The 24,185-nt window shown below is 40.1% G+C and overlaps 1 protein-coding gene across 4 annotated transcripts; it reads left to right on the forward strand.

Moving 5' to 3' along the window:
• On the forward strand, window positions 1-23,462 carry RB195_000893 (uncharacterized protein; the record flags this gene model as incomplete). 4 transcript variants are annotated; one of them, XM_064197440.1, is made up of 25 exons in its annotated part: window positions 1-234; window positions 6,489-6,570; window positions 8,891-8,925; window positions 11,166-11,192; window positions 12,390-12,440; window positions 12,506-12,613; window positions 13,078-13,113; window positions 13,244-13,279; window positions 14,578-14,685; window positions 16,395-16,544; window positions 16,862-16,945; window positions 17,249-17,476; window positions 17,726-17,815; window positions 18,224-18,286; window positions 18,440-18,511; window positions 19,993-20,163; window positions 20,218-20,334; window positions 20,455-20,598; window positions 20,666-20,719; window positions 21,066-21,110; window positions 21,242-21,331; window positions 22,170-22,250; window positions 22,999-23,021; window positions 23,075-23,169; window positions 23,338-23,462. In XM_064197440.1, 25 exons carry the CDS (start codon window positions 1-3, stop codon window positions 23,460-23,462), a joined length of 2,349 nt encoding a protein of 782 aa, XP_064053321.1. The 4 variants fall into 4 exon arrangements, with proteins under 4 accessions (XP_064053321.1, XP_064053322.1, XP_064053323.1 ...); XM_064197442.1 differs by lacking the exons at window positions 11,166-11,192; window positions 22,999-23,021 and having other exon boundaries at window positions 23,079-23,169; XM_064197443.1 differs by lacking the exons at window positions 11,166-11,192; window positions 13,244-13,279; window positions 22,999-23,021 and having other exon boundaries at window positions 23,079-23,169.
• Between the last annotated feature and the right edge of the window lie 723 nt (window positions 23,463-24,185).

Consider the following 24,185-nt stretch of genomic DNA (forward strand, 5'->3'; position numbering starts at 1 on the left):
ATGAAGTCAGCCGTCGTCCATGACGATGGTCAAACGACACTCGCCACATGGCCTTCACGTGGACGTCGTACATCATGGCGTGATCCTGTAACAATTCCGTTATGGACTGTATTTTTGCCTACCGGCGTGCTATTTCTAGTCATATGCCTTATTTCCGGACTACATCATATCAGAATTACAAATCTTGAGTTGAGGATGCGAGAGATGGAGTCTCGCGTGGATGAAGGAGATAAGGTCAGTTCTCCTCTGAGATCTTAACTACAATAAAACTACTCTATTTTTTTTTGAAGAAAAGCTCTTACTCCTTTTTCTGACAAAATGCAACTCCTTCCAGGATTAACTTGAAGGTTTGGGAGTCCGTTCCAGCCATAATATGTTATTTTGCAGTTTTTAAACATACTACTAAACTTCAGAACATTTCATTTGTTTTATTATTCTAAATATTTTAAAGCATGAATAGCATGAATTTTGAATATTTTAAAACATGAAACTTTTCTCTCCCTCCTTCTTAGCTTCTCCTGAATAAACCAGTATTTGAGGCCAAATCGTCCTTGAACGGACAGTGTTCTACGCAGTTGCTTCAGATGCACCAGGCACATAGTAAAAAATAATGATAATGTTAGTAAAAGTAAACATTATGGCAAAAGATGTATATAACGTCTTTCTTCTTAAAAGCTGAATCATCAGGATAGAATCCAGCGAGGTTAATGGCATTTTTGAGTCACATCCTCTTAGAAGAAATCTGACGGCAGTGTAATGTAGATTAAAAATTCTCCTAGGATTTTCTTCCCGGTCCGCTACAACATTTGAGACGTTGGCTCATAAAAATTCATACACAATTGTCAGCAAAGTCTGTTGAAGATCATCGATGAATCTTCTAGTAACATTCTTAAGAAAAACTGTAAAACTACTCAAAATTACAGGTAAAACTGGCAGAAAAAAAACTAACTAAATGAGTACTTTCATATTTTTTCTCGTTTTTCCAGAGCTTTCACTTTTCTTCGCTATTTTCGGGACGTGAATGAAAGTTATTACGCTATTATCGAACTGAAATTCAACTACTGTTTTAATTTGAAGTTGTTATTTTTTGCTTACTTCAAATATGTGTGAATATCGTTAAGGTTTTTGCTTATTTTGTTACAACAGATTAGAATGTAAAAATGTTTCTATTTTTTAGTTTTTCAAAGCTTAGAAATTCCAGAAGTTTCAAGTATTATCCTTGTTTGAAATGTGTTTATTTGTGATTTTAAGCACGAAATGCTGAAACCCAAGCACACAAATTTTTTTCCCCTCCAATGATATTCTTTTTTCTGAAGAATAACAGAAACTGCTACAAGACAAACATTCTGGATAGCCTAATAGTTAGACGGTGTGTTGGAGGTGGTCGTTAGCTATCTTGATGACCCTCTTGACTAGCCGATCACCTGCATAAATTTGCATAATGCTTGGCTTATGTTTGTCCAGGGACGAGCACCTGCTAAAAGCCCGGGCTAGTTTTTTTCTCCTGTCTCTCAGAAACTACTCGATGGATAACAAGTACGCTGGAAAGTGAGAAAAGGGACCGTGAACGCGTGGAGGTCACATTTCTGGGCTTGGCTTAGGCGTTTCGGTACCGTTGATGCACTCGTGCTCGCATAGTTCTCAGTGCACTCGGAGCAGTTACACCTTCCACAGGTGTGTCGACTACCGATGTGTTGGAAGATGGATCGACGCCAGCACGTTTGATGGGCGAGATGGAGATCTCGTTGAATTGTAAGACCGCATCCAGTTGATTGATAGACATCGATTGAAAGCTCAACAACACGACTATCCACTAACACCATGTAGTTGGTATTATTGGGATGGAATTTGTTAAGGTTTCCCTCAAAACTCGAGCAGGTTCGGCAGAAAAAAACGTAATAGCTTATCAATTTTCTATTTTTTCAACAATTGTTTATTTTAGTTAATTCCAAGCTAAACCAAAAATCTCGGAACATCACAAGGTGCTGCTAAACTTTGAAAATCTTCTCTTTCTTTCAACAGGCTAAATATTCGTACTTCCGATAATTCATTCTTATCAAGGTTCACGTTTCTACTTTTATTACATCCGCAACTTAAAAACAAAATTATTTGACTTATCAATACATTAAATTACTGGTAAGTCCACATGTTTTACAAAGTCACATTCTTTTCTGAATACTTTTTATTTGAAATTTTGTAGCTAACCTCGGTCAATTTTTCAAATAACATGTATTCTCTGGGATCGTTTATTTTTATTTTATTTGTATTCATCTGAACATTAATTGGATACATATTTGATTATTCTACAAATAATTTTGTGCTCCATAGCTATTCTTCTTACATAATTTATTTTTCTTTTATATTTTCTATTTCTATTTATTCTATAATTTATAACATATTCTTCAACTGGGCTTACAAGTTCTAGTGTTATTACGTTACTGTGTTGAGAATTCTCTGGATAAACATGCAGAAAAAGAACAAATTTTTGCTAAGAATTGAAATCAGCACTACAAATATACATATTTTCTTCTCTACGTCCTTTTATGATGAAACAATACTCAACCAATGGTTTTTTTTTTGTGCGCAAAAAGCGATTGTCTACGAATCGTTGCTCAAAAAATAAAATTAACAAAATAAAATAAAAAACTTCATATGTTTAACTTGCGATGAATTATGTATTTCTTTTGTCTAGCTTCTTGTGTGAAGAGCAAATAAGAGACAACCCCCACTTTGACCTCTTTGAGGGCTCGAATTAATCAAACAGATTCGTTATTTCAATATTTTTCCGGAAAGCGCAGAGTAGAGGATCTCACAGCTGAGAAGTTTAAACATTCAGTTGAAGTCTCCTCAGTCGAGTTACATTATTTCGCAGAAAAAAAAAGATTACACGTATATAAATAGAAAAATTTGAAATACACGACAAATCACTTACATTTTATTATTAACTATTCGTAGTATACGACAAAAAACACATTTTTATTTATGCACAGTAAAAATACACTTTATTTTGCAACAACTCTCAAGTGGAAACCAGAGGATCATTTTCGAAATATTTTTCGAGTTAAACTTCTCGTTCCTAACTCACCTGTTATTTTTTTCAATGGTAGTCGTTCATGCTACCGTTTCCTTCTGACGTAATGAACCGCTCCTCGTTCCTCCTCAAAATCACCACTAATTTGTAGTACATGAGTCATTGTGTGTGTCAGTCAGTCAGTGGCGATGATGATGACCTGGCGCATCTGTCGGTTTGTGCGCCAATATAACATAATGAACGGGGAAGTGACATAACGACCAAATAGCCCGTTCATCATCAACGAAGTAATCCGTGACGCAAGCAAATCGTCGCTGCTCGACGACGAGGCGATCCTGGAGACAAAAACGAACCACGAAATGAGCTTACTGCACCATTGAGATGAGCTCATTTCGGCAACGACTTCGCACTGCGTCTGCGTAATCGCATGCGTAAATCATCGTAACACTTTTTCGATACGCACTAATCGTGGCCGTAATTGTCTAAATGATGGGCCGATGAGTTTAGTGCTGCCATATGGTGGCGTGGTGGCTTTAGTGACACGCAACGCTTTGTTCAACCTTCTTCACACGTACACTAAACAATAAACGCACTCTTTGATTGTGTCAAGATGCGGTGAGTTATATAGGATGGTTGAGGAAGGTTAACTGGACCCGCCTCGGGGGGTCAGTGCAACTATTTAAAGGGTTAAAAACAGTAAAACTCACCCGATTTTTTCTAGACGAAAAAAACCACCTTAACATTGAGTTCCAGAACATTGGGACCAGTATAAGATACATCTCCCTCCGGAAAATGCGGACAATTTTCCCAATTTACTTCCAAAGAGTCGGAATTTTCGGGGTGTGATTATGGGAACACAACGATACTCACGCTGTATACATCAATCAATACATCAGGGATTGATTTTTATAACTCTCACAGATTCCAGTAGAATGATGAAGAATATATTTTTCTCGAAAAAAACAGAACAAATATAGGTACTGGAAAATATTTAGCTGATTTTTGATGAATATGCACAGCAAACCATTCGAGAAATAGAAAATATTGTTATTCGTGTTTCCAAGCTTTTGCTCCTATGAGGAGGAGCACCTTCTGTAACCTGTGAAATCCTCTGAAATTGAACAATTTTTCATAGTTGCTATTTAATAAGGGTACTATACTGCTACTACCACCACAGTTTCAAATGGAGTCCAAGTTTTTGCGCTTGACTTGATTAGTATTGTCAATTTAATATTTATAGTGTATGTAACTATTTAAAATCAGCCCTAAATTTCCCAGTGTTATTTTTTTCCCCGTCAGTTTGACTAAAACGCAAGTCAGTGATTCCAGGTTTCAGCGGTACTATTCTTCTCGTAAGTAACCTTGGTAGAAATCCGTTTCAATAGACAACACGTTTTTTTTTCTTGAAGGTGATGCATCTTTGCTGTCATCAATTCATTTTCTTCTCTTTTTTTTTGCCAAGCATCTACGCGCTGTCGAGGGCATCTCTGGGTGTCTCTAAGATCATTGAGGGAATGATGAGAGTTTCTTATCCTCTTTTTTTTCAAATTCTATTCACCAATATATTGATAATTCATAATCTCTTTTTGTTTTGGATCCTCTCTAGTTCTTATTCCTTATTTTTATTTCATTTGAATTACATACTGAGCAAATTTCAATCTATAAATCTGTTTTTGAGCTAAACAAGCGAGCTAAAAAAGAAAGCGTGGAGAAGAACTGAAAAGAAAAATTCTTCACTTACTTGATCCGGGTCCCCGGGAGTTCCCTGTATTTTTGTTAACGCCGTTCCACTGGATTATTATTCATCTCTAAAGTCTTTTTCTTCTTACACTGAGTCCTAATGACTTGAACTATTGTTCCGTAGAATTTTTCATCATTAATTAAACGCAAAAAGACAGCCGTGAGGATTTTCGGTCAGTGACCGCTCGGTGCTCACCTCGAGCTGTGTGTGATATGAGTGAGTGAATCGAGTAAATCTGCTCTCAAAGCATTTTATAAGAAGTAGCATGTCGTTATGGGATTGAAACAGATGTGTATAATTAAGATGCATTATTTAGTAAAAGTTAAACTTAAGCGGTTGAAGTTTTCGAGTGATTTCTCTTTTTTTTTGCGGGAAATTTCATTTGATTTGTGTAGGAAATAGGAAGTATACAGTAAGAATTAGACGATTTTTTCCATGGAATACCACACTTTCTGCATGGTTTTTTAGTGTAGTTGTTTAGGAATTATTCGCCCTAAGTGTCCTTAATTATTTCACAAGTTGCTAACTAATCGCTTCGACCAGCCGCATCGGAACGCACACCTGTTAGTTGCGCGTAGGTGAAACGTCGCCACATGCCAATCCGTTGCACTTTCGGCGCAGCTCTAAATCTTTGACGAGTCAACGTGTTCAGATGACGGCGTCGGCACCTTTGTTCCTCGGAATTTATGACCTCCTGATCGAATTGCAATGAATAGTAACACCTTGAGATCAGAATCACTTTTGATCCTACTAACTAAGGGATTTGTAAGGTTAGAGAAAAAAATAACTATGTGACGGGTACAAAAGCAAAGATAAGGGAACAGGTGGACTCGTTTTTTTCCCTCAACCAACCTCAGGCATAAGAGCAACACAACTTTTTCCATTCGACGCGCTACGACGTCAGTTGGCGGATCTTGTAGCCATAAATTTAAAGAAATAGCCACGGACATCGGTACTCATTTATCTCACGGCTAACTGACGATGTTTATCACAGATCGCCTGGAATTTTGTTTGAGGGGATAGAATGTTAAGTTGTAAAAAAAAACATTATGGTCGTATTCCTTTTTAATTCCTTTTTTAGTCTTTGAGGTCATTGCTCTTTTATTTTTTCTTTTCATTTCTTTTATTTTTTTTTCAGTAATGTTGAAGTGTTCAGAATATATTATTTCATTGGAACCTGACATTCTGACAAAAACTGATAAATTAGAGGTGGAAAAAGAAGCATAGCTTTGATATTGGCAAAAAGTGCTCTTTTACAACTTCAAATAACATAATACTTACTATTAGCGACAAATTCAAATCTGCTTTATTCAAAAAAAAATCCGTCTTATTGTATAATCGTGAAAAAAAGCTTCACTCAAAGAGTGATTCGAGGATTATGTATAAGGCAAAAGGTTGCTTGAAGTAAATTTCTTGCACATGAACTCTTATGCAAAACGAGTGAAAAATAAAAACAAGGATTGACACAGCGTTAAGTACTGATCGTTGTAAGGAAACTCCAAAAGACGAGCGCATGCTGGTGCAACATGATGTATATGAAATAAATGAATTTCAAAGAAAAAGGAAAAAGGAGAGATTAATTAGATCAACATCTTCAAAAATCTTTACGTAATGTTAACCACACTGAGATAATATTCTGTAACTTAGGTGAAATAGGTGTATTTAGAGAGGTAAATAGTTTTTTTTTATCTTCTACACAGTTCATTTTCTTTTCAGATCCCCCCGGAGACGAGAAATGTAACTTTAACACGAATGAGTCGAACGATACGAAATACACGAGAATGTGCCTGCCCTCCAGGTTCGAAAACTTTCACTTTAAGAAATAAGTAATCCCTAAGAAATAAAAGATGAATACTGTTGCAAAATCCCCCCCCCCCACTATATTTCTGAAAAAAGTATATTTATAAGTGCATAAGTTGAACTCTGACCTGCTGCCGTCGAGATCGCAGCTCCTAGCAAGAAAAGCCCAGTGTCATTATTCATTACTTTCTACACGCAGTAATACCAGAAAATAAAATTGATGGACAAAGAATGTAGCTAAGAGTAACTTCAGCTCATATATAAACTCAGAGCATGATTCAAAATATTCCTCAAACTCAAAATATCTTAGAAAATATTTTGAAAGGTTTACAAGACATTATTCATAAGCGATTTTTCGTGAAAGACCTCCTTTTTGTTTTGAGCTATGCTGATCACTTGAGTGACGTTTTTCAGACATTTTCAAGAAAACGTGTTTTTAAAAATCAGCTATACAAATCTACAAATAAATTTCTACTCTGATGATTTGGAAATTTTCAAAAGTTTCATGGTAGAAATTGTGAAGAGATTCCTTGTAGTTCAAAATTTTTGTTCCGAATTGAATTTAGTCAGACAGCAATGAAAAATTCCGATGGATTTTAGGATTTCCCATTTTTGGTGCAATTACTTTACTGTCGTGATTTGTGAAGGTTTTCGGTTTATTTAGTATTTCCTCGATCAGAATGAAGACTCCGAGAACTCTGTAAATATCAAGAGAAATCCAGAAATTTGCAAAAGATTCCGTGCAATTTTTTTATCACAGAGTTTGCATGTGTCAAGCAGCATTTGACTAATAGCATAACAGCACAGCTGGTACTAACGATTCGTGAGCAAAGAAAATTGAGGCATAAGAAGTCCTATCTGGAAAGAATCTGGAAAATTTATCCAGAATTCTTCAGAGCTAAAAACTACAACTGCGATATTATAAGTTTTCCATTGTCAAGAAGAAGACGAAAAAAGTAGTACGCAAAAGTACCGGGCACAACCGACAACTGACATTCGCTTTCTTTTGCCGAAATCTAATTCCACCACACACTACAAGAATGCTTTATAATTGAGGTACTATAATTATCAAAATTTAATTTCCACTTCTCCTGAAACATTAGTGGAATTTTCCGTGTACAGTGTTATGTTAAATTGTGGCTTTCTTGTTCTAAGCGTTTCACGTCCTTTATTGATTTGTTGGATTAATTATCGCATTCAATTATCATATTCTTCCTATACTTTTCTAAATAAGAGGATGTTTTGACCTAATCCACATGAGAACATTGCACTTTTGATGTCCACATGACAAGTTCCGACCCAACCTCGATCAACAACGGGTAACCTCAAAAGAACGTTCGCTTACGCAACGCCACCTCAAAGACTCGCGACAAAATTCTAATCACGTAAGCATAGGATCATAGGATACTATTAATTCAAGTGTTTTTTTTTCCAATGAACAAATATGCATCCACTTGAGAAAATGCGTGGATTTATTGGGTTCTGGACATCTGCTAACGCATCTTCAACGTATACATAAAAACGTACTCCTATTGCACGTTGACCGTACATCCGAAACAACAAGTTGTAATGTCGCACATCTTTCGAACATCATTTCTGACATATTACATCGTTCGTGGATGATGGGATTGATGCAAGATGTGAACTGACAGCTCAAGGAAGGAACGAAAATCTATAGTGGGAATTTGTCAATGGCAACGATGAAGGACAAAGTAATTTGTCGAACAGGGGTTTAAATGTCAGGCACAGACATTTTAGGGCCTAGGATTGGATCGTCCTATATGTTTCTGCTTATCGTATCGGGAACATAGTCGTTTAACAAGTTGAAATCATGAACTAGTGCGACAACAGTTCAATAATACATAATTTCGGACTCGAATGATCGAATGATTCATGGATTAAAAAAAGACTCGAATGATTTATGAATTAGAGATCTCATCGCTAACTCAACTGTGAGATTTCATATTGTGCAAACTGTGATTATGACTAAGATAGAAAGGAAAATATTGTAAATTGGAAAGAAAAAAATGTTTTGTATTGTACATATTGTAGAAAAAAGGAATTTGTAATATACTTGGAACTGAGCATGAATAAACTGAATAAGTAGGGTACATGAATAAAATCTTCCCAAACTTTCATCGAAATCATGGCAAAATCATCTATTTTCTTCATAAAAAATTGGATATTTTTGGTTTGGAAGTAAATAGCAATTACTGGGGCCTTCACTGCTGAATACGTTTCTCTTATTCTATAGAGCACTTGTGAGAAAAAAAAGATCGCACATGTACATATGTATTAATAACGCTTCATCATTTCAGGTCCCCGAGGAGATCGAGGGCCACCGGGACCACCGGTAAGTGCACATATCAAGGAGGGGACTTTGTGCCATATGCACATTCTCTTCATTCCCTTACACTTGACAGCAGATCGTAGTTGAAATCATGAAATTAGCAAAATTTTTGCTATAAGTCCCAACAAGTTCATCATTTCCCTAAAAAAGTTCCTAATCATGGTCAAGCGTAGTGATGGGACACGACCTTCTCGAATACGACCCCCTCCCCTTCTTCTTCGTCATCGTCGTCTTCTTCTTCCTTATTTTCCTCTTCTTCTTCCTTTTCATCGCGGAAAGAGGACCGAGAGGAATATTTTTGATAGATTTTCAGAGAAAAAGTACTACTCTACGATACAGTCATACAGCTGTTTTTTGTAACTTAGTTTTTTTTTCAGAATTCAGATGGGGGAAATTGAAAAAACGGCATTTTCCATATTTTTCCCATCAAAAATTTGGAAAAACGAATGGGAATCGGTTGATACTTACATCATCTGTTAGGGAAAATTCTCGGCTACAACATATTGGAAGGTGTTTTGCTTCACACTAAGTAACTCCAAAACAACAAAGTAGGACCACATTTTATAAAATAATCAATATATTTGAATAGAAGGACCAGGAAAAACTCCATATGCATAGTTTTTTTCTTTCCATGTTCTTCTTTTCTCAAAATCTAGCTGGAAAAATACAAAAAAGTCGAAAATTTCAAATTTTGTCCCATCTAAATTCCAAAAAAAAACTAGGTAATCACAAAAAAGAGCAGGGTGAGTATTTTGTATGGCAAACCTTCGTCTATATAAGGCCATCCAGGATATTTCTCTAGGTCTTGTGGTCATTTGCAATCATTCAGATCTAACAATGCGCACGGAATCTGAGCTTTTTTTTTGGTAATAAAATCCCACTGAATCTACTTTTATACTGCCGAAAACTACGTCTAATTGAATTCTTCATCTTTCCGAAGTGGTTTCAAATAACGCTTCTGAAAAAGTTTGACTCAGCGGGGTGTCGAACCTTCTTGCGCCTTTTATTATACCACGTCAACACGTTGTACATCTTCAAAACAAAATGTTCATGCTTCCATATTACTGTGCTATGCCTAGCACTTAGTACAGTATTTTATAGTGCATGCAATTATTTAATATCGTTTAATGTAATACTTTGTAATGTATACATTATTTAAAGACACCACCCCACGAATTTGGAGTGGTACGGATTCCCGGTGGAGTATTCGTATACGGGGTCGTAGATTATGGAAACGGGTTTGATTCCGTCCATTCCTTAATAATTGCCGTAAAAAAACCGCCCGGAGGATGCGGCGCCGCACAGGGCTGGCGCGCTCCAATCGAACTCCTTGTAGGAAATAGTGCGCAGGAACGCTCAAAGCCGCATCTTCCGGGCGGTTTTTTACGGCAATTATTAAGGAATGGACGGAATCAAACCCGTTTCCATAATCTACTACCACGTATACGAATACTCCACCTGAAATCCACTCCAGATTCGTGGGGTGATGCCTTTAATACCATGTATATTGTTCTGGTTATCATGCTATCCTCCATTCACCACTGCCCACTCCCTTACGACTTCCTTCCCTTGCGATCCCTTCGCTTCACGATCCCCTGATGGGGAAATCCCATCACACGCTTGACTTTGTTCCTAGCTCACCACTACAGATTTGAGGAAATTCGCTTACATCTTCCTTAGCTTTCCATTTCGACTTTTTGAACTTTCCATGTACCCGCTTTTTGTAATTTTTGACAGCTACACCCGGATCAAAACGACCTGAAACGTTTCGTGTGTGCAATTGCGTAGTCGACTGCGTTCAAGGCAGCAGAGTTGAGCTAGCGGTTGCGAGCGATTCGAACTGCAGGGATGAGTGGACCTGGCGACGGTCCCACCACGGTTAGAGCCGCGAGCAGCTTCATCTTGCTGCTTCAAGCGCAGCCGCTTACGCAGCTTCACCGAGCGTCAGGTCGTTTTGACCCAACTATATATATTCTTCTTGGAACTTCTCTTAGTTCATTTTGACTGGAAACCTCTCGAATTACTAGAAACTGAATCTCCGTTCCAAAGTGGTAATATAATAGGTACAGTTTCTTCCTAACTACTGCTTTCTTTCCCGCCTTTTCTACTTTCTTAATGAGTTTTAAACCGTAGCATAAGAACTATGCCCCAGTGTGTTACTCTCTTAAAACAGGCTAAACAGATTGTCGAGGATTGAATTACAATCGTATTGAATATCAGATGATGCATCTTAATCATTGTAGGGTTTGAGAGGATTCAACGGATGGCCAGTAGGTTACGAACATTTTGGAATGATCATTTTCCCAGCTCATTTAGCACGGCACCACACAAACGAACGCACAAAAATCTAATCCAATGCATTCTTTCTTCTGCGTTGTTTTTTGAAAGGAAAATTTGTGATCTTACCGAAGAAGAATCCACTGGAAAGGACGTTCGTTTGTTGTTAAAGTCGACAGCAAATATCTTCAATCAAATGACCGCGGCGCAACCAGGGACGGGTGACACTTAGTCCACTTGACAAACTCTCTCTCTTCCCGCTGCTCTGCCTCCCTCTATTGGACAGCGGTCACTTGGTTGAAGAAATCCCGTGTCACATTCACCTTGGTTTGATTTATTTCTGATGAAGTGTAGAATGTGTTGTGTTCAATCCATTATCAAGTCTTTCAAATGTATTTGTGAAGCCGATAGTTAGCATAACAGCAGCAAAAAAAAAGAGAAAAAAGAAGAAAGAAATGGAAAATACACTGTCGATATTCCACAAAAGCCAAAACAGTAGTCCTGTAAAAATGACATGATGTCTGGTGTAGTTGTGTAAGGGGCCGCGATCGATGTCGGACCCTCACCCATCTCTGCAGTCTGGTTGCAACAAACGAGGGTCCCGCTTCGATCGTAACCACTAGCTCCAGTTCGAGCGCACCCGCTTAGGCAGTTGCACCGGACGTCAGGTTGCTTTCCCCCGTTCGTAGCTATCAACTCAAACACATCACTCCATCATCAAACTTTTGATGTTGAAGTCTCTGTAGAGTAAATAGAGGCGGTAGAGACGTAGGTCGTAAATATGAGAAGGATCACACTCAATCCCGATCATAGATCTAGAAAAACCTGTGCTTAGCAGCCATGTGCGTTATCATCTTCCTACCGATGCAAATTATCACGCTATAGAACTCGGTCAGCTCCATTGCCCTGTGTTCGGGATCCTGTAAATCTAACTCAAATTAGCATTGGAAGCTCCAGCTGCGGAAACGTTGCCTACTGTCCGCGTTCTATCACCCGTGCTAAATTGTATCGTTGGGAAGACGAAAACACACAGAGCAGCAATGCGCGCTTTGGATCTGTGAGAGTGGAGAGTGCTCGTGATACGCTGCCATTAGTGAAATAATCGACTGATAGTGATGCCTTGCATGAGAAATCCTCATCAGTTGTGCTCCGTAGTGATTGTATCCTGTGCTGCACGGTTCATCATTCAGGGTCTACCAGCTCCTTACTATCGCCGCAGGACCACACCACCACCAATGACTGTGCGTACATGTCTCCTAGTACATGTATATTAATAGATATTGTCTGTGATGTGTCGTGGTTGTAGCCTTTGGATCCTCGTCTACAACGGAAATTGCGTGCCCTGGGCATGCTCTACTCGCCTGATGGGCAAGCGATTCAACTTCGTGGACTACCCGGGCCACCAGGACCACCGGTACGCACCAATGAGTAGTTGTAGTTATGCACGGTAGTAAGCAAAGTTTTGTTTTCTATGTACAGTCTGGTCAAAAACTCTATTCTTCTCCCCACTCTATTCTTCCACTGTTGTTTTTGACTCAGCTCCAGTGGACATCTGCGCAGTAGGTGGCTTTCTAAAACACGCTCTCTGGTTATAGAAACCGATTACCAGCCAAAATAGAAGGCTTACAGTCACATGTGAACGGCCGAAATCCGTACCGCATGGGGAGCGAGGTCGCTTACGCAATTCTGCGCCATAAATCAGGATGTTTTGGCCAGACTGTATGTGGTTCGATGATAATGTTGTGGCTTCTTAGCGGCTTAATATCGAGTTCATAAATAAAGACCGGAGAGAGTGGCAGTCATGCACACAAATGACGAATTTCCTAGAAAACAGCTAGTTTTTTTTTGCGTTTTGAGTGCCTTTATCTCGTTTTTCAGGGCACTAAGGGCGCACGTGGATATCCTGGTTTTCCGGTGTGTCATTTTTGGTTTCCTCAGTTCTCATTCCTTTTTTGAGTTCTTCTTCGATAATGCTTATTATTATGAGAAAAGCACGTAGTGCTATTCTCTGCTTTGGAAATCTTCGAATTAATGACGTTTTCAGGGTCCAATAGGTTTGGATGGCCCAAGAGGCTTACCGGTAGGTGAAATGTGGTTCGTAAATAGTGGAAGAGTGACACGATTAGGTGTCTTGGCTTTACCGTACTGCTACTATTGTTCCAATTGCAAAATGGGGTTTAGAGGACACATAGTCTGTATTACTTACAGGTTACCGCCTGATGTACCGTAACTGACATTTGCTTAGGAAACTGGCGTCAATCTGCACGTTTACGCGGCGCACAGAAATCTGTCCCTTTTCTTTATATCAATTAATGGAATAATTGCTTAGAAGCGTATTGGAATGCTTATTTTTCGCATTAACCACATGCATATTATGAAGATTGCAATCGCAAAGAAACTCCTCAAACTGGTCCCTACAATATAAATACAACTTTAACATTCCAAATCTGGAAACTTGTGAAGTCTGTAAAGAATGTTTCAACTATCCAGTATATTATTCGAAGACCCGCTTATGGCTTACACGAGAATATCCTTGGATACCATTCGTAGCTTACAAGCGATATTCGGGTCAAAAAAAACTTGAAGCACGGTAGCGATCAGGATTGAGTGACGACTCCTGCTACTACAGTTCACTGCTGCAGTTCACGATGGTCCCACCTCGATTCCAACCGCTGTCTTCACCGCGCCGCTTCGAGCGCAACCGCTTACGCAACTGCTCCGCGCTTCATGTCGTCTTGACATCTTGGCTATACTATAATGTGCGTTTGCAAGGCTAGAAGAAAGTATGATTTTTTTTGCCTTAGAATTCAGTACGGGGGCCAAAAATCCATGTTTTTTTCAAAATGTTCGAGTTTTTAGTTTACAACCTTTCTAGTGTTTGGGTGGTTCAGTGGTATGTAGTGAAGATTTATTCTGAGAAATGACAAGAGCCGCTACGAATCTCTCATGCGACTTGTTGTCAGGTCAAAACGACAAGAAACACAGTGCAGTTGCGTAAGCAGTTGCGCTCGAAGTGGCGCGGTGGAGTTAGGCGTTGGAATTGAGGTGGGACAATCGCGAACTGCACCAGTGAACGGTGGTAGAAGAGGTCCTCACTCGATCTTAACCGCTGCTAATTGCTCCACTGCTTCGACCGCAACCGTTTACGCAACTGCACCGTGCTTCATGTCGTTTTGACCCGACAGCAACTTCCAACTAGAAACTCTAAACTACAAGAGAATGATAGCGGTATTCCGCGACATCTAGAATTCCAACAAGCTCTGAATGCCTTGTCGTTCACTCTTCCACCAGCGTAGAGTGCGGTGCTGCTGTGAAAGTTTGTCAGTGCCGTATATGTTATGTTGTTTACAACACAACAACTAGTAATTGTAATTACAGGGCACACCAGGCACCAAAGGAGAGAAAGGTGATCGAGGTCCAGTTGGACCTCCTGGATATCCTGGTCAGAAAGGCGAACCGGGCATGACTAGACACGGACAGATACAGGTTCTTATTCAACTACTTCTCATAGCGGTGATGTGTAGCATGCTTCCAATCTAACAGAAATTCACCATTTTATGTGAAAAGACTTTTCTAAAGCAGAGTTTTCATCCACTTTTCTCCTATGTTGTTTGCAGTGTCAACCAATGTTTCCGTTGTTTTTTGCTAGGCGGATGCTCCAGACGGTTGGCGAGCTCTGAATCAGACTAGAAGTCATCTCTACAATGAATACAGAGTAACGAAAAATGTTGTGCTAGCGATTTGCATGCCGAGAACAGATACAAATGATAGCGTCCCTGTGAGGAGGAACAATTACCAATTAATCGAGGAAATTCTAGCTCTCTTTAGTTGTGTATACCGGAATGGAGCGGGCAGAAATAGTTTAGTCTTCAGAAAAAAAAGCGTTGTGAATTTCCGGTCATAGGCCTTCCCCAATAGTAAATAGGATTCGTTATTATTGCAAACTAGTGATAAGGCTGTTGATAGAAAACGTATATTTATTAATTAATACTCTCCATCAGTTCTGGAAATAACATTTTCAGAGGATGCGAAACGCTCACTACAGTCTGATCCCTTGATGGATCAAGGGCTCCTAACTGGCCGTTTTCTTTAACAAAGCAACACCTTACACCCATACAAGTGATGTAATGAAAGCGCGTAAAGCGAATTCTATCATACGTGCGTGCGTAAAGAGTTGCTTTATCATGCAAAATTATCAGTCTGACGCTCCTGTTTCATCACATTTCTGGATAGGAGATTTTTCAAGTTTTTCTTGTGATACCTGCACTATATCCTGTGGTCTATACACTGCTGGCGGCAATTATTTTTCATCTATAGCTTCCGTTAAATCGTCAATAACACCCATCATACATCATCATGACATCTAACCACAAGTATCATGACGTGATTCCCTTAATCCATTGGACTTTAAGACTGTAAATACACGCTGTCTCATTTGACATGATCGTGTTTGAGAAGAAAGAAGAAACAGCTCTGGTTTTTGTACTATATCATATAGACGGCGCCGTGTTCAACCAGCTGAGTGCAATGACGCAACACTTGCCGATTCTCTGTAGGACATCCATCTTCTCCTTCTGCCCTGTCCCAGTCGAAGGCGCATCGCGTTCACCCGGCTGAAAACATTCGGCTACTGTATATGTGCTAACAAAAGCAAACCCCATACCAGTCGCTGCAATTTTTGTGAAGTGACAGATAAGTTAGGACATACCTTCCAGGCAGCTATTTTTCATAGTGAATGAAATACTCAATGTGCGTAGGTGATTACTCAGTTTTTATGGCTTTATGATTGGTGATTAAGAGCACACAGCCGTGTTTACCATCACGTTTTCTAGCAAAATTAAGCTATAATTTGCTGATTTCTTGAAATAGAAAGGGTTAGGTGCAACATCAACTGATAAATTTGGTCATTTCACCTCATTTACTGTACTATTTCGAATATCTGAAAATAAAATAGTAGGCCTCTTCAATACTTTGTAAGATGTTTTTATTTTCTTTCGACTTCCATCCCCACAAAAGAATTCTACTAGTTCGTAGATTTCAATTTAACAAAGAAGAAAGAACTATAAAATTTCGGTGGTGTCCACGTTGGTAGACATGCATGAAGAGTACTTCTCACGTAATCTTGTGGTTGTCCTATTGTGAAATTCGTAAAAAAAAATAATGCAAGAATTTTACCAATTTTGGCATAATTTCAGGTAGGAGCACCTGTTCCTAATGCGCCCTTGATGATTCAAGGACCGCCAGGTCCACCGGGTCCTCCAGGACCACCGGGAATCCCCGGCCATGAAGGAAAACCTGGCCCTAAGGGTGAACGAGGGTTGCCTGGTTTCGATGGTGAGAGTAAGGTAGGTTGAGGTTCCTATTGGAATAGCTACTTTCCGTGATGGAATATAGAGAATATTGATCGTAGCTATTATACCTTCTGTCTACTACCTTTTAATAATGTTGATTTTCTCGGTAGACAAGTTCGAAACCGTTACTCACTGGAAATTTTACAATGTGTGATAGTAATTAAAATATTCTTTGTCTTTTCCGTGCCTTTGGAAATTTCCTGCAAACGTAACCGTATTTGTAATAAAGCCTTAAGAATAAGTAAGAAAGCTCTAGAATGAAGCACATGGAAACATCAGAAAGAGAGAGAGAGAGTAACTGCCAATTTTAGGTTGGACCAAAAGGAGAGCATGGAGAAGCTGGCCGTGACGGAATACCAGGGCTGCGTGGTCCTCCCGGTGAAAGAGGAGAAAAGGTGGGATTTTGGCACCAGCATACCTTTGTAGGATTTCAAAATTTCTTGGAAACGATGTAAGCTCCTGTTGCCTGCACTTTTTCAAATTCACATCTTTAGCGACACAAGTGCTGGAAACCACTAAGTGTTGTCAGAGCACCGTTCAGACCTGCTATCTGAATTGAATTTTATCTATTTAAGAATTTCCCCGGTGCAAGTTTCTCAGGAATTCGCACGCATGATTGTTTCTCCAATTTTCTTCTCTTCTATTTCTTTTCAATTTTGCACGTCGTGAAGTGTTTTGTGAAGTGCAGTGTTGTGCAGGGTGAGCCTGGAACTCCAGCTTCTTATGGTCGTCACCATCCACACTCATCCCATTCACATATCGTACCCGGCCCACAAGGACCACAGGGACCACAAGGACCGCAAGGTGCTCAAGGTCCACCAGGAGTTCCTGGGCCTCCAGGACAGCCTGCACCGCCAGCGTTCTGCCCTCCTGGGCCTCCTGGAAAGCCAGGTGTAGATGGGCGCACTGGGCCACGCGGATCACAGGTACTGTGTCGTGTTGTGCACATTCGCGTGCATCTTTTTAATTATCATCACTACCTCCTCAGTTATGAATGAATCGTATAATTTTTCAACTTAAAGTACAGCAAAACCAGTTAATAAGATGAAAAACCGCAAGAAAGTAAGAGAAGTGGGAGTTTTTTGCCTCGAAGACCGTAAACGTAAAATCCGGTTGAACTCTACAGAAAATCAACGAACGTCTATTTTTGGTAAGCACTCACCACCGTTCTTTAGGGAGAGAAAGGTGATCGCGGAGATCCTGGAATCCCGGGGCCTCGTGGAGTTCCTGGTGCACCAGGTGGAGCAACTGTTTCTGGAGCAAAGGTGAGCGCTTTGATATAGTGCAGGGCATCAACTTGCATTTTTGTTGGCCTAGAAATTTCGAACATATGCTCGTTGCGCACTCAGCCTTTGTTCCTTGTTTGGGTCATCGCAACAAAACTAGCAATGAGTAACTTAAAAGAAATTATTGAAAAACGGACAAAAATGAAGAAAACGCGGAAGGATGGGATTTCCTTGACATTTGATACTCCACTGAGTTAGTTAAAGAGTAATTTTCTTCTTCCTTTGTAATAACTCAGGAACTTTCCCGAATTTGCCACTTTTGAAATGAGCTGCAACGTAGCCGTTCTGTCCCCTTCAATTCCTCAACAGCGATCAGTGAAACCAAACAAGAACGTAGACGTTATCGACAACATTGCATAAGAAAACATTTGATAGAGATTATTTCAGGTCGTAATGGGTCCTCCCGGGCCGCCGGGAAGAGATGGCCTTAACGGGGAGAAGGGCGAAAAGGTGAGTGAATTCGCTACTACCAAGTAAAGCTGAAAAGTCTAACCGAAGACTTTCATAGTTCACAAGTTTGAGCAACGTCTCATTGATTGGCTGATGAAATTGACTTAATCTGTAGTGAGCGTGTGCCGCTAACACCACTAACTGCTTTTTCAGGGTGAAACTGGGGCGCCGGGACCGATAGGACCACCTGGTCCCGAAGGAGTAGCTGGCAAGAGAGGACGACGAGTAAGCATGACCTAATCTATTTTGAGAGTTAAGCAAGATGAAGCGAGCGTAAGCGAGCACGAATGACAGGGAGAGAGTTAGATGGAATGCGCATTGTAATAGTTGCATGCCATTTTTGTGGTCGTAAGCACATGCTTACATGTTGCTGTTGTGACGACATTAGTATAACAATGTGTCGTTATTTGGTGTTAGGTTGTGTGATTACAATAACATCAATCGCGACGGTGGGTTGTCCTTTTCATTTGACTTTTCTCCTTATAATACAAAATATATATAAAGTGCAAATCTGTCCGACCGAATTCTCACAAACAGCCCTAGATCGCGCGTGCCCCAAACTCGGTTAACTGAAGGTTACCGCTCACAGCCTCTAACTTGCACCATATATCGCGCAGACGAGATCCCGAGACAGTGGAATGCTCCAGCGGAGCAACAGGGCTGTGCCGGAATGAGCGGAGATGAGGGTAGGGCAGAGCAGAGCAAGAAGGACGCGGAACAACATGGAACATTGTCTCCCATCCAATCTTATACGAAAAGACGAACGAGTTCCTCCTCTCGCGCGGGATGGGACTTGGCGCCGGGGCATAAAACGAGGGCGTTTTGTGGGGTGCGTATCGTTAGACACCCACAACTCCTGCTACAACTTATCCTTAGAGGAAATTACTGGCAATGGCGATCGTTAATTGCGCTGCGTCGAAGTTAATGGCTGAGCAGAGCATTGCGCTGCGTTCACCTTATGCCCCGTTTATCAGGTAGACCTGGTGTTTTTCTATGAACTTTTACCCTAAGGGAGGTAGAATTACTTTAATATTCCAAACTGCTGCATAAATTATTGAAGAGATATCAGTAAACAAAACAACCCTTCAATCTACCATAGAAGTGATCGCCCACAAATATCGGTAAGAGTTAAAGACATCATCCCTTGAATCTGACGTGATATGGATTTCCGACGGCCCAAAACTATACGAGGAAAGGACGGCTTTTTGCGGATTGCGGTTCCTTAAGACGTCCTCCATTGCAACGCGAAACCCCAGCGCCCCGCCTTCGATTCATCGAATGAAATTAATTGCCTATCGGGCGTCCGAATGGATTTTCGACGAATCGCAGGCGGGTCGGGGCGCAAGGGTGCCGCGTCGCAATAGAGGACGTCGTAAGGAACTGCATTCCGAAGCCGTCTGTTTACAGTGATGCAGGGAGATATGAGCGAGATCCCACGCTTTTTCGCAATCTACGCCCCAGTATAGTTTTTTGAAATCCATACCACGTCAGATTCGTAGGGTGATGCCTTTAAGGAACTGTTTAGAAGTCGTAAATTACAGTGGAAGCAGAATTTTTGTGGACATGCTGTGCCGATCCCTTATAGATGTAGTTTTCTTTTTTCTTTGTCAGAGTGCTCTGAAAATAACCTTAGAATAGTAATTTTGCTAATATTTTGTTTCTCTTTCCCTTTTTCTCATATCATCATATAATTTTTCACTATTTAGGGAAAAAATGGCGAACCAGGTGTCTGCCATCAAAATTGTTCATCAGTTGGTGGTGAATCAAAGAATCTCGAACATCTCGCGCGAGAACTGATGCCTGTGCTCAGAAAGGAATTGAAAGAAATACGAATAAAACATGGATACCCTGGGCCTCCAGGAGCACCTGGACCGCAGGTGAGGATGTGTTTTTTCATTAATTTGGTTCTCTTGAGGCATTATTTTCTACAGGGACCTACTGGACCTGTTGGACCTGCAGGACCACGAGGCCCCCAAGGACTTCCTGGCCATTCAGGAGAGAAGGGCGATAGAGGAGAGATTGGACCTCCTGGTTTGCCAGGACAACCGGTATTCGTCACTACTCCCGTTACTAAAAGACATGCATAATTCATATTAACATCATACAGTTCTAATATTGTTTCTAATAGGAAGAATATGATTTCTGTCGAGTTTCCGCTGATTTTTTAGGGTCAAACATATGAGATTCCTTCGCAAACTGGAGCTGGAGCGCCAGGTCCCAGAGGTCCACCAGGATTACCTGGACCACCTGGTGAGAAAGGCGAATCAGGCGGTCCTGGACTTCCTGGACAACCTGGTTCATTGGGATTACCAGTAGGTTCTTTAACATAAATTAATGGGTCGGTTCAGTGTCTTCAGTGAGTGTTATTGTACTTTCCAGGGTCCACCAGGTCCTATGGGATTGCGAGGTCCACCTGGTACAGAGGGAAGAACTGTGAGTAGAATGAGAATCACATTCGTTTAACTTCGTTCAAACTTTTCGAATTTGTAGATTTACCTAGATTATTAGATTTTGAATTTATCTATACTTTCTTGGAAGCGAGTTCCACTCAATGCGTGAGGCTGAGGTAGTGACTGGTGTACGGTCACAATGTTTTACAAAATCTCGATCTTCTTGTCTTGTCTCCAAGTATCCTATGGTAAATTGCATGAGCATCCAGCACGGTATCACGTAGATTTTTGTGGTTTGTGGTAGATCGCTTAAAAAGTCGCAAGTGTTGTGATCTCGTTGCTAGCTGCGATTGTTCAATTGTGTTTCTTACTACTTTCGATTTTTTAAGGGTAAACAAGGACCAGTTGGACCAAAAGGAGACATGGGACCTATGGTACGTTGACATAACATCGACTTCTGTAATTCATACATAATGAGCTATTGGTAGTAGTTCCGACAAACTCTCAACAGCTCTCATTGCATTTTCGCCTTATCTTATCCGCATCGTCGTTAGTGAGATTTCAGGGTCCTGCGGGAACTCCTGGACATCCTGGATCCCCAGGTGAACGTGGTGCCGATGGTGTTCCTGGTCTACGAGGCGAAAAAGGGGATCAGGTTGGTTCTAGAAACAAGCATATATTTGATAATTCTTCCGGATATATATTTTTGAGTACTGTAATAAAAAAGGAGTCTTCTAGCACCTTCCCAGACCTTTCATTGTTCGTCTCTGCATGTTGCACCTAAATCCGGCAAAGATTTCATACGACTGTAGCATAAGCTCAAAGCTTCATAAGCTCAAATCCAGATAGTTTGCTCATGATTTCTGTTTTACCTTCCATACTTCGATATTAATGGGGCAACTGAAACAGGAGAACGGAGAAGTAGAGAACACTGAAGAACCCACACTTCCATTCTTTCAGTTGTGCGCGTATTAATTAGCCTTCCGGTGTTTTTTACCCACTACGTGGGATACATCAACACTAGCGCACTTTTCCTTGGCTCAGAATTCATGTATGTTTTCCAAAAATCAACTACTCCCACTGTAGTGATCTCATCCGATTTCTTGCATAGAGTCCTACCCTTTTACGAAATGTACATACCCAACTGCGGCAACTAACTAAATGGTAAGCGCCCACTTTGATTGATTTGACATTTGATTTTTTTTTTTGTCACTAGCTTGACACATTTTATATATTTTTACTGCATGATTGAATGTCTTTCCTTGCTGAAAATTAGATCGCTCGCTTTCTGGATATTCTTTCAATAAATAACGAAGAAAAAACAATATAGAATGTTCATTCTTTAGTTCATAAGCACCTCCGAAGAATTACTTGAAATTTAGCTACAAAACAGATCACTTTAGCTCATTTCACACATTCCTCAAACTAATAATGAACGACATCACACTTTCTGTGGCTTTCATTCTATGATATGATGCTATAATGATTTAAAGGGTATTCCTGGTCTCGATGCACCCTGCCCCACAGGTCCTGATGGTCTGCCTCTACCGTACTGCTCTTGGAAACCGATGGATGTAAGTCCTATTGCGTTATCAAATAAATTCATTCATCAAGAAATTAAGACTTGGTGCTTATAATTAGCATCAGTAGTGTCCAGTCTGGAGGGGATTCTATTGAACCCCAACCTGATTTCAATTATCCATCATATATTCGCGAATTTTAACAGGGACTTAAGAACACGACAATTGTCGATCTTTTTTTTGCATTGAGACTGAGTAAGCAAATCTGGATCTTTGCCAGAGTAGTGCAAGGGATCGGTGAACTCCTGAATTGTTATCTCCAAACACGATTGCATTTTCTTCACACTTGCCTGGTATGCGAAAAGTATGAAGTCTGGATCTGTCTACGCTATCGCCACTTTCTTCTTCTGTTACCTCAACTTTGTTCGACACGAACTGTTCGAAACTCTGTTTTCTCATCTGGAGGCATCATGGGGCAGCACCCCATTAATATATTCATTTCCTTCCTATCAAAACCATATGTTACTGTTTTTCAATTACGCAAGGTGGAATTTATCTTCCTCCTACATTCCGCATCTTCTCTGGCTACTTCTAACATTCCTAGCCAATCTATCCATTGGATCATCGCATAAATAATCCAGGTCATTACCGCACTGGCGTTTTTCGTCACGAACAAGCGAATTTCGGAATAGGACCACTGAAAATTTACCAGAAACCACGTCTTGTTTATCTTGATTTTGAAAAATAAACGACCGCATTATTTATGCGATGATCAGATATCTACCCATTGGAGAATTTTCAGAGCAACGTCCGCGTGGATTATGGGTAAAATTTTTCAGAAGTTTTGATTGTGTTAATTAACATACTAACGGATTTAGTCAGAGGACAACACGATCGAGCGTTCATCGACGGCTTTTCGACGAAAGCGAGACGTTGGGATACAAAACTAACACGCTTGACTCTAACCTCTTCAGTACGTTTTTCGGACAGACTCTTCCTTCCATCTCATCTACAAACTTGAAAGATCGCATCGCTTTGCACGAAACTTTACCAAATTGTTGTTCGGAACATAAGCCGAGTGTTAGCGGCTTGTAACTGTGTCGATAGAAATCACTACTCAACGATCATCAGCTAATTTTAGGGCAAAAACGGGGAACACTGGGAACGGCTATGACGGCATACGCTATGAAGAGCTGCCCTCACGATGAATCTCATCTCCACATTGCCCGTGAATCTCGTCTGTTTTCTCGTGATTTTTATAAGTAAAATTTGAACTAGTGGTTCCAGTCCTTTGCTTATGTATTTAAAAATAACCCTCTCTTCTCAAAGCCAGTCCATGCCTATGATCTTTCTTATCTTTTGTAAACACTCACTTTTATCCATGTAGTCATTGTTATGTTGTGATTTTGTAGCTGTGATATGTGATAGAAGTTTCTAATTTTCACTCTGATAGAAATATAATCCTAATCGTTAACTTCAATCATATCTCATGGCTGCCCCTGTTCAGTTGTGCTCAATCCACCCATATAACATTGCCCTGAATCGGTTCCTACTAGCAATCTGTTTGTATAATGCGACTTTTTTCTTGTGATGAAAGAATAAAGAAAATTATTATCTACACCTCTTTATGCATATTACAAATGGAAAATTGCACTGACTATCAGCTCAATATGCAAGTGAAGCATACAACTTTACATGATATACAATAGGCCCGTTTGCAGATGATCTACCCGCAGTAAAACTGAAACGACTTTTCTCGAATACCGCACAGAGGTAGGACAAGAGATACAAAGCAACAAAGAAAGATTTTGAAAAAAAAAACAACTACTAACTGCTCATCTGTGCACGAGTTTTGGCCTGAACAATAGAAATCACAGGAAAGCTTGAGATCACGGGGATAAAAATAAAAGAGTTCTCTTCATCTAGAATTCATCACATATGAGATCTACTAAAACACAATGTACTGAGGTTCACTAAAGGTCATGCAGA

The sequence above is a fragment of the Necator americanus genome, chromosome IV, assembly GCF_031761385.1.
Source record: "Necator americanus strain Aroian chromosome IV, whole genome shotgun sequence".
Classification (NCBI taxonomy): domain Eukaryota; kingdom Metazoa; phylum Nematoda; class Chromadorea; order Rhabditida; family Ancylostomatidae; genus Necator; species Necator americanus.